Source organism: Oryzias latipes, assembly GCF_053564925.1.
Source record: "Oryzias latipes strain Hd-rR chromosome 1 unlocalized genomic scaffold, Olatipes_Hd-rR_3.1 chr1_Y".
In the NCBI taxonomy this organism is placed as follows: Eukaryota; Metazoa; Chordata; class Actinopteri; order Beloniformes; family Adrianichthyidae; genus Oryzias; species Oryzias latipes.
The window spans coordinates 7,619,877-7,630,804 of NW_027616335.1; the positions used below are offsets into that span (position 1 = coordinate 7,619,877).

The window sequence follows — 10,928 nt, forward strand, 5'->3', positions numbered from 1 at the left end:
CTTCTGTTTTTAATAGAGCTATGGCAACGTGATAATTTCACCTTTGTAGAATCAATACAGTTTTATTCTATTCTTTGTTTTACATAAATAAAAAAAATATCCATCAGATTTTAGATCATTGTTGGTGAAGCTGCAAATCACAATAATCCAGAAATCATCATATTTTAGGCATAAAATATCATAAATATGCATGAATATTAATAAAGATTGTATATGCATGTCTTTTCAATTCAACCTACTCTGGGTTAAACTACACAGAAATAATATCACAAATATTCAAACATCCATTGTTAATGACTAGATTTTATTCTTAAAATTGAATACAAAAGTCCATACTTCAACAGCACAGTAGATAAGGAGCTTTTAAGGCAGAATTATTTATGCATTAAAGAATACTCTTTTCTTGAGATACTGGCATCTGTGTTGAAGTTAGATAGAACCATATAAATATGCCAGGTGGTTAATCGATAGAGTCAGAGTCTACTGGATTGACAGCAGAACCACCTGTGTCTTTTTCCTCATCTGTGCTTAACACCTGCATGTTTTTAGCTGAAGACTCATTTTTGCTCCCCATGACGATGACGGAGGGTAAGTAGGTATTTTTGTGCTCATCACTCCTTTGCCGTCTACTTTTCTTCTTGTGTTTCTTCTTCTTTTTATGGTGTTTTCTTTGCTCTTTTGACTCTAAGCTGCTGCTGTTCTTTCTCTGCCTTTCTTTGGATTTTTTATGACGCCTCTCTTTAGCTTTTTTCTTGTGTGCAGCTGACACAGAGTCCTCGTCTTCATCCTCGCTGTGGTGCCTTTGTGTGGATGGGTCCTCTAAGTGTCTTGTTTTGTATTTTCTCTTCCCGCCAGGCTTGTCGCAGTATGTCTTTCTTCTCGACGAAGGGGAGCAGCTGCTGAAGGAAGTCCTGGATGGAGACCTGGTCCCATCCCGTCCCCTTGTCCCCCTGCTGGGGCTCCCGGAGCGAGATCGAACGTGCTTCCCAGAGTACTTGTAGCTGCTGTGATGGTTGGCCTGCTTACGTGTGCAATCTGTCTCATGTCTGTGATGGCTATATGTCTGATAGTAGTAATAACTGCCTCTATCCTTATACCTCCTGTCACGTTTGGAAAAGTCTTTGCTAATGTAAGAGTAACTCCCGTCGATGGACTGACTCTGTGAGGCGTCTGGACTTCTGCTTGATTGTCTATGCTCTCCGCTTTTTGACCGTCTCTGCCTTCTGTGCTCTTTATCCTTTGACCTGTACCTTTCCCTTGGCTGCTTGTCACTGCAGTGTCTTTGGTCTGTCTCTTTATTGTGAGACTCTTTGGATGTTTTACATCTGCTTGATTTCGATGAGCCGCACTCCTCGTTTGACTTGGGATATTGATAGTTTCTCTGGTTTTCTGTTCGTCTGGAGCCGCTGCATTCACTCCTCAGTGAAGCTGCTGGACTACAACTGGGGAAACGAATGTGTTTAGGTTGGAGAGCCGCAGCTTTGGCGTCTTCACCGAAAGACTCATCAGAATCAGAGGACAGCTGAACCAGCTCGGGAGTCCTTTCTTTTGTTGGCTTAACAAATCCTATGATAACACAGTCATCACTGTCAGAAGACAGACAATCTTCATCATTACAGTTCTCCTGAGTCATGTCTATTTGGTTTCTTGGACTCACTCGCTGTTGAGGAGCCCTAAACTCTTGAACGCCCCCGTCTGAACTGCTTTCAGAGTCCGAGTCATGGACCGACAGATGACTTATCCTTCCTGGATCTGCTGTTGTTGAATACGATGGACCAGGAGTCTCATCATCCCACACAGACTGACTCAGAGAAGAGGTAGATCCTCCTGGTTGTTCTATCTCTACAAGGTTCTCCTCTTCCTCTGAGATGGCAATAACGGACGAGTTGGAGTTGCTGTCTTCATTGGAGGAGGGGGCCGGACAGTCATAAACTGCGTGCTGGTCGTACCCCTCCATGTTGAAGGGGGACTTGGCGAAACTGATGAATTCGTGCAGGAAGTGCTCGGTTCGAGCCTGAAGGAACGGCCTCAGCTCTTCCTGAATCGCGCCGTCTTCCATATCGTAGCGTGTGATGCGTGACATGATGATATGTTGAACTATGTTGACCAAAGAGCCATGAGCTCCATACAGCACGGTGAGTTCTCTTTTTAACCAGGGCACCAATCTATGCAGGCAGGCGGGGTTTCTGCGGTAGAACTCGGCGGAGGTGTCCCGAGAGCGGCCGCCGTCTCGAACGTTGCGAACCCTGACACCCTGTCTGTACAGCTCCCTTCGGAAATTTACCATCTCTTGCTCTCTCACATTGTTCACCGTCCTGCCTTCGCTCTCGGCTCTCCTTCTGGCTGCCAACCGCGCCATCATGCGCCGAATGTAGCGATCTTGCCGCTGAAAGGGAGGATGCGCCGAAGCTTCAAACATCACCCCGTTATCCGGAGGCGGAGAGGTTCTTCCTCGCATCTGCCGATGGACACCGGTAAGAGTGGTGCGGTACCTGAACCTCACTCCCTCGAAATACCCAAAAGAGGAGTTCTCCACTTGCTGCTTCAGTTCATACTTTTGAAAGTCTTGCTCGGATTTTATACTGTGATAGATTGTATTGAACGGCTGTTTGCAGAGTGGACACTCGGCTTTGTTCTTGGACCACTCAAGAATGCAGCGAAAGCAGAACTTGTGCAGGCAACGATCCAAGTAAGAAACATTGTGAAAACCGTCCAAACAGATGGGACACTTGGAGTCAGGAGACACTTCCACAGACATCGCTTCAGAGGTTTTTCTCCTGCCGTTTTTCTGAGCGTGCTGCAGGGCGACCTTGACAGCCGACATGATCTGGAAAAAAAATGAAGAAAAAATATTCAAATAGAGGTCAACCTTATAAAATTTCTTATGATCTTATCAGTATAGTCCTTTCTTTATTTATGCAGGGGAATTTAAGAGACTTAAACACATTTTGAAAAAAGATGTGAAATCACTAAATGCTGAAAACATTCACTTGGCTTCATGCAGAGACTACTAGTCAAGAAATTGGCAGTGAACAAATTAAATCTAAAGCATTTGCTTTTGTTTTTTATGCACAAGTTAACATTTGTTAGCATGTGTGCTCACATAGTTTCTCAGTTTTCAATCTTAGGGATGACTAAGGCTGAGTATCACTGCAGAAAAAACTAAATGAATCACTAAATCATTTTCGAAGAAAAGTTCAATTCAATCATTTTGGTTTTGTTAAACTTAGTCCTAAAAATACTGAGCAAACAGATTAGAGCTGAAGTCCTTTTGTGTTGGACAGGTTTTACTATCACAAAAAGAGGGCCTAGATGAATCAGGGTGTCTAATATGCGAGTAAAAGTGGAATGGAATGGAGGGTGGGCGCCGATGCGACCCCAGAGAGAGTCACCCCCAGTAAGCCCCGCCAGCATATCCCACCCATCCAGTTTCTGGAGCCCTATGTGCCTGTGTGCAACGTTTGTTTGGGTGGGAGCGGGGATGAGCAGGCGGATGGGCACAACCAGGGGAAGAAGGCTCCCCCAGCCGGCCGCGGTAGGCGCCCCCCCCTCCCAGGGCAGCCAGGCAGTCAGGAGGCGGCAAGCCAGCCGCAGACAAGGGCCAAAGCCGTGACAGCGCCGAGAGACAGTCAGCAAGGAAGGGGCCCGTGCCAACCCAGAGGGGCAGGAGGTCCAGCCCCTCCATTCATGCCCTGACTTCCCTAATGGACTAGCACCCCCCCCCCCCACCCCCACCCCCACACACACACACACACCTAAAAAGAAAATAAATAAATGGAGAACTAAAAATAGATAAAAATAAAAAAATGAATAATAATAAAATAAATAAAGTAAAATAAAGAAATACATTCAAAAGAAAGTAATAATAATAATTTAAAAAGAAAAAATTTAACAAATTTTCTTGTTTATTTTTAAACTAATCAAATGTAAGTTTGAAGGGCTAATTTGGAAAAGTAATTAATATTAATTCATACCTAAACATGATCTTCTGAAACTAAATGGAGCTGGTTTAGGAATCTGGCTCTAGCTCTAAGTAAAATATGGATTGGTACAGAAATCTTAAACTTACAAGTTTGACATCACAATTAATGAAGTAATTTGCAGTGCAGTTTGGATCACTTTGGGTCTGGCATGAATTTGAGGGAAATGTAATACTCATTGGGCTGAACAGAAATCCTGAGCTGTCAATTTTATGCTCTAAGTATTAGATGTATACATATAACACTAAATTCCTTTCTTCTCCTGCAGCCTTGTACTTATACTCTTGTTTACTTTTGAACTTTTGAACATCCAACAACATATGGTGCATAGATCACAGATATGGACAACACCTTTACATATACAGTGACAAAGCCCAATTAGCATTTTTACTCAACATACAATCCAAATATATGATATTATTTACATTTATTTGGTAAAGAATGAAAAACACTGGTGTCTAGGCTTACATGAGAAACGTGAGGCAGGTTTCTCATGCAAGGTTGTCCTGGTCATGCTAAATGTAGTGACATCACACTAGTTGTTGGAACGCTTAATGGTAAGATGTGTGTTGTTTTCTTTATCAACGTGTTTTTTAACTAATATTAAATTACCCAAAGCCTCAAATACTTTCACTGACCTTCTGTTTCTATCGTATGTATAGTTAAAATAAACATAGAGAATGAGTCGACTGTACGTGTTATAACATCATGGCAGCCTTTCATAATCGTCATCGCCATACTTTAACACTGTCCCCCGAAATATGATTATCTGAGTCTATTCTTTACTCCAATTGAAAGAGCGTCAGGATAAAGAGCTTTTCGCACTCTATCAAATATTTCGTCAAATGTCGTTTTGTAACTTTCGTGTTTTGTTTGTCTGATTCTGTTCTCTCTTAAGCTAATAGCCTGATTTCTTGTCTTGAGCAGCTAATGACATCAAAACCCAAGTATAGGCTTGACACAAACATATAAGCCTCTCCAATATTTCTAGACTTATTTTGTACAAACACATAAACAGTAAGTATAATATAATAAGGGGATACATTCCCCAATAAAACTTAGCAGGCTAGCTAAGTTGGCTAGCACACACAGCGGCTAAAGTTTAGCCAGCAGAGCTAACAAAACAACCACACATCGGTTCAGTAAGTTCATAAAAAAGGTGTCGAGTTTACCTTCGACTTCGTTGAAGCCGTGTGCCACAGGATATGGGTTAAACCTCTAGTCTGGTAGAAACACAGTCAATTTAAAAAAAAATAAAAAGTAAACGGTCGTATTAACCCTTCCTTCCTCAGACTTCATTACGGAAGCTATTAATAGTCGGTACAGATTTCCGTTTTTCAAAATAAAATGTCAACAAGTCCAAACACACAGGAAATTATAGCTTGACTGTAGACAGGAACTTTGTTTACATTTTTATGTTCGTAGGAAATGGCCAAAAAATTGAAAACATTAACAGTTTTCCAATAATGCATTACTGCCCATTATTGGCCTATAAGTGCACGTCTAACTTTAAACGATCTAATGAAAAGAGTACCATTCCCCATTAAAAGAAAATTAAAGACCCCAAAATCCTGTTTTTGGGGTTTATAACATCTTCCTGTAGCATTTTTCTCACAATGGAGGACATGCATATGAAAATTAAGATCAAAATTGCATTTGGGAGTATTTGTTTATTCAAATCGTCTTGAGTTCGTTAGATGAAAAACTGCTGTTGGAAAAATCTTATAACGCTGACGTAGGTGCTACAGTTGACAGGTCCACAATTTCCATGCTACCCTTCATTCTAAAACATCCACTAGCTGACAAATAGATCCATGATCGTCTTCGTTTTCCTCGTCTGAGATGGCATCTGCATTATAAGTATAACTGGCTCCAGTTGTGAGCTGTAAGCTAGTGGGGGAGAGAGAGAGTAAAGAAAGGGATGATGGGAAATGAGTGAAGGCTTACTCCACGCCAACAGTTCCGTCCACAACTCAGAGGTGAATTTCTGATGAACTACTGCTGCTCTGCAGAAACTGTCCTAGAAAACTGCAGTTTTTTTAACTTTTGCCTAAAAACTGCTTTCTCATAACTGAAAGACCACTGGAAATGCTTTTACAATAGATCAAAAAATGATGGGAGTGGGAGATGAATGCATTGGTCATAAATCACAACACAAAATCTAAATCTATCTTCTAATGTCCTTGTTTCCCATGATTGTTAACAGTTACTGTATAAGAATTAGATGATTATATCTGCAAACTGACTTTATCCTAAGAAAAGTTTAAATCTTTCTGTCACTAATATCACCATGAGTAATATTCTGACCTTAATTCTGCAAAACCTAATGCATCAAGTTGCATTATGCTGCATTTCTATGTTCTTTAATAAATGACAATTATTTGAAATATAATCTTTTTTTGTAGAAATAATTTCACTAGAAACCAGTGAAGTTATATTTTTAGCCTTTATTGATACTTTGATGGAATTTACATAGTTTTTACAACAGAAATTTAAGAAAATGACTGAAATAGTTCTGATTTTAATGATGGCTATGAGTCTCTGGGAGATCTGGAACAACTTCCCCGGTCTCCAGAATGGTGTCACCCTGAACAGAAAAAAGGTTGATTATATACATATATTTTATGAAGAATACAATAACCACAAACAGAAAGCCAAAAATGAAGACAACTTACAGGAAACAGTCTGGGTTTTAGTTCCACAATGCCGTAGGGCTTTTGCTGGAAAACAAAGCATTCATAATTAGCATGTGCTGTGATCCATTCATTTTTTTCAGGTGTACGGCTCTGATCATTTAACTGAAGTGAACATCTAAACAAAATGCACAACAGACACAATACTGTATCTATGGAAAATTCTAAAAAGTTTGACAATACTGTAGAAACACTTGTGACTGACTTATAAGCATTAATAACATAATGTACATATTTAGAAAACACTATCCATATTTTGAGAATGATTTATTAAAAATTGACTGCAGTAAAATTGAAGATGCTGCTGATGACACACAAGGACATGTGTGCATACACAATGTGGTGTTTGAAAGTATACAATATTTCTATGTTTATGCCTGAAATCCCTTAAATTCTTCTTCATTGATAAATTCAGTGAAGCTGTGGATCCTTGTTGACATCCTAAAATGAAGGTTTTACAGCACATCTGTGCAGATGCAGTCTTATTCTGCGTGTCGCTCCTGGGATTCCTGGAAGTGCAGATGTTTTTTATAATACTCACATTCTCTGATATTTATTCTAAAGTGGGGTAAATATAATATTGTGATTGTGGAAAGATTTAATTATAGTTTCAACTGTTCAGAATTGCAGCCTCGGAACTAAAATGTCCTTGCGTTTACATCCTCAAAACCTGCAGGAGAGGTGGCTACATAGGGAACACAGTCACAATAATCAGATTTTTAAAGAATTCTTCAAAAAATAAGACAGTGATTTTTTGGATTTATTTTTTCTCATTGTGTCTGTCATAGTTGAGGTATACCTATGATAAAATTAACAGGCCTCTGTCATCTTTTTAAGTGGAAGAACTTGCACAATTGGTGGCACACTAGATAGTTTTTGCCCCATTGTAGGTGTTAAGGATTTTTTTTTTTTTAAGAAAAGGCATGAAAACTATATTTTAGGTCCATCCATTTTCTTTACCCGCTAAATTCCTTTTGGGGTCACAGGGTTGAGGGAGTCTGTCCCAGCTACTGCTGGGCGAAGGCAGGGTCCACCCTGGGCAGGCCACCAGTCTGTCCCAGGTCACACAATCACTCCCCCCACACACTCACACATGCACACCTAGGGGCAATTAAGAGGAACCAATGAAGCATGTTTTTGGAAGGTGGGAGGAAGCCAGAGCGCCCGGAGAAAACCCAGACGGGTAGAACATGCAAACTCTACACAGAAAGGTTCCAGTCGGGATTTGAACCAGAGCTTTCTCGCTAGGAGGTGGGAGTCAGGTGAGAGGGGCATCCACTGCACCACCGTGCAGCCATTTTTTTAAATTTTAGGTCAATTTTAAAAAGGGTAAGGATAAATACTTTTTTTTCTTTTCTTTTTGTTACATATTAACTAAACATAATATTTATGTTGTTGATCTTGATACTAAACCTTTCTTATTTATATACAGCACAAAAAAACTAAACAACACAGTGTCAAATACATCTAAAAGCTTCTGCAAATGAACTCACAGCAATGTGATATTTCACACAATAGTGGACAACCCAGGCAGGAATCAGCAGTCTTGTCAATGTGAAAACTCCACCTTTGTATACTTTGTAGGTCTGAAAGAGAGAAATAAAAACACAAAATCAATAAACGATCAAAAATAGGCCTGCACAATATACCGCAAATTTATCGTTATCGCAATTTCAAGCTGTGCAATATGCATATCGCAAAAGACAGCAAATTTGCAATAAATGGTTACCTTAGATGTGGCCAAACAATTTTATGGCAGCTTGAAGTGTTTAATGGATTGAAAGAATCCCTTTCTGCATTTGACCAATCAGATGGACTCCTTCACGTTGTTAACTAATCGGATGGCGCCCTATTATGTTGTATGTTCGCCTCCTACGTCAACAAGGGTCATTTGTAGTATAATTTTTAAGCTGTTGTAATGGAATGGGAATAAAATTTTTGGTTGTTTTGCTAATTGTTTATATACCGCAAATTATATTGTTATCGCAATATTAATTACTAATATCGCATATCGCAAGTTTTCTTCATATCGTGCAGCCCTAATCAAAAATATATATTTCCTGCCACAATGTGTGTTTAAAGGCCAACGGCTTAAGACACCAAACTAAAGAAATAAAGATAAATATAGAACGCTTAAAAAAAATGTTAATCCCATAATTTAAGATGAAGTTTAACACGGAAAAATAAAGACAAAAAGTAAGAATTATTCAAAATATTTCATAGCTGCCAGGGTAAACGGGAGAGAATGTTCTTAATTGTTGGTGGAAAAAAAAACAAAAAGGAGCTTCATTGAACATATGCTTATTGTTAAATACATTTAATATATTTTAGTATTAATGTAAAAGTTAAAATATGATTAATTAACCCAGTTAAAAAAAACAATTAAAAATAACACAAGGCAATTTTTTAATTAAAAAATATGTTTGGCTTTTATAACACTTTAGATAATTGGTAAATATTAAATAAGCTCATTTCTTCTTAATTGATGAAAGTCTGGTCTTTCCTGCTAAAGGTCTACAGACTATTTTGAATAGATATAAATACTTTTCTATTCATTTAAACTGCAAGGCAGCTTCTAGATCAAAAGCCAGAACAGTAAACAAAATCAAAAATAAAGCAGGATTTCCCAAACTGATGAATGTTGTGATTTCAAAATGAAAGAAAATGTGCAGATGATTTGACATGAAAACATTCAGGATCATTAGAACGGCTTCCTGTGTAAATTGAGAGTTTAAAGAGCGTTAAAAGATGCAAAAAGAAAACTACACTCTCAAAATGTAGATATTTATGTTTATATTTATACAAAAAGGTATTGATAATATATTTGAATGATTTGTTTATGTTTATACATAGACACTGACTAGGTAGTGTACATGAAATACTTGCCAACAACTACAAAATTTAAAAAATGTATCCTATTAAATTAGTTTAAATGTTTTATTTTTCTCTATGATAACCAGCTAAACATTGTTAAAGACGTTTAGGACTTTAAATACACTTTATTCCGTGTTAAACAATTCGATTTAGGTTCTTTTTTTTCCAGGTCAAATTTTTGATCATAATAAACGTTCTTGAATTAGGATTAGTCTTAAACATGACATGTGACGCTACTACATATTAATCTGTACCTTAAATCACAACAAAAGAATAACAGCTATTGATTTGAACGTATAAAGGCTTGTTGAATTCTCGTTTCCAATAACCAAAACAACGTAAACAGATGCTGACTGCCGGGACTCACGTAAAGCCTCCAGAGGGTCTTCGGCTCCAGAAAACCAGCCCAGAATTTGGCAACAGGACCGGGGGGTTTCGGCGTCACCACGGGTTCCCTGGGACTGAGCTCCTGGTCCTTCAGCCACTGCCTCCGCAGCTTAACTATCTGCTCGAAACGGAGCTTCTCGTCTGGTGTGTAACCACTCATTTTTTTTATTTCAGTATTTTCAACTTCGATCAACCTACAATGACACCATGGAGGACACTTCCTCTGGAGGGCACCAACGAAGAAGAACAGGAGGAAATGTCACCAGTAAAAAAAGGGCTGACCTGTTTTGCATGGCGACCTCTACTGGCGAAAAATGGAAAGAAATTCTCATTATTTTGTCAAATTAAAATATACAGTCAGTATACAACAATAAACAATTTAAACACATTCAAATAGAGCCAGGGGTGTTGCAAATAGACTATAATTTGTACACAGGCCAACATTGATTGTTGGGATTATTATCATTTGCATAGAAAATAATGTCATCATGAAAGTGTACTCAATTTATGAACGTGATATTTTGGCATCAATATCAACACATTTCTGAAATAAGAGTCTTCTTTTTTGCTTTCTAAAGAAACAAAATAAAATGTTTCCCACTTAAAAGGGAAGTATTTATGAAGATGATCAATAACAAATCTGTGGAAGTTTTTCTAAAAAGTTCTTGAATGTCAGCAGATCCAAAATAAGGTGATCAGCTGCCTCTGGAAAAAAAGGAACAAGTGGCATTAATTTCCCTTTTAAATTTAGAAATCTCTACCATATACTATAAGCATTACATAAATACTTGGGGTTGGAAACACTGTGTAAACATCTACTATTTCATAAATATGGGCTTTTACTGGATTGAGGATTGTAAATCCCAGTAAAGTAACAAAGACCAAAGTCAAACTGCAATTGAAAAAAGTAATATATTTTATCATTTGAGTTATTTTTTAATTTTTTTACACATTCGTCCATCCATCTATTAAGTGATTAAAATGTAAATATCAA

General features: G+C 38.3%; 2 protein-coding genes across 2 annotated transcripts; both read right to left on the reverse strand.

Moving 5' to 3' along the window:
- Positions 1-283: 283 nt before the first annotated feature.
- Positions 284-5,304, reverse strand: toporsa (topoisomerase I binding, arginine/serine-rich a). Its single transcript, XM_011476035.4, has 2 exons — positions 5,153-5,304; positions 284-2,827 (listed from the first exon to the last, which is right to left on the reverse strand). The coding sequence occupies exon 2, from the start codon at positions 2,822-2,824 to the stop codon at positions 461-463; it is 2,364 nt and encodes a 787-aa protein (XP_011474337.3). The 5' UTR covers positions 2,825-2,827; positions 5,153-5,304; the 3' UTR covers positions 284-460.
- A 1,108-nt stretch (positions 5,305-6,412) lies between these two features.
- LOC144990464 (NADH dehydrogenase [ubiquinone] 1 beta subcomplex subunit 6-like) lies at positions 6,413-10,334 on the reverse strand. Its single transcript, XM_078943884.1, has 4 exons — positions 9,915-10,334; positions 8,167-8,259; positions 6,656-6,700; positions 6,413-6,567 (listed from the first exon to the last, which is right to left on the reverse strand). The coding sequence occupies exons 1-4, from the start codon at positions 10,092-10,094 to the stop codon at positions 6,502-6,504; spliced, it is 384 nt and encodes a 127-aa protein (XP_078800010.1). The 5' UTR covers positions 10,095-10,334; the 3' UTR covers positions 6,413-6,501.
- Positions 10,335-10,928: the final 594 nt, after the last annotated feature.

Excerpts from the sequence above, each read along its gene's own strand:
- toporsa (XM_011476035.4), bottom strand. The coding sequence starts at position 2,824 with ATGTCGGCTGTCAAGGTCGCCCTGCAGCACGCTCAGAAAAACGGCAGG.
- LOC144990464 (XM_078943884.1), bottom strand. The coding sequence starts at position 10,094 with ATGAGTGGTTACACACCAGACGAGAAGCTCCGTTTCGAGCAGATAGTT. Across the intron at positions 8,260-9,914 it reads AGACCCTCTGGAGGCTTTAC|ACCTACAAAGTATACAAAGG; the intron begins GTGAGTCCCGGC and ends TCTCTCTTTCAG. Across the intron at positions 6,568-6,655 it reads TAAAACCCAGACTGTTTCCT|GGTGACACCATTCTGGAGAC; the intron begins GTAAGTTGTCTT and ends TTTTCTGTTCAG.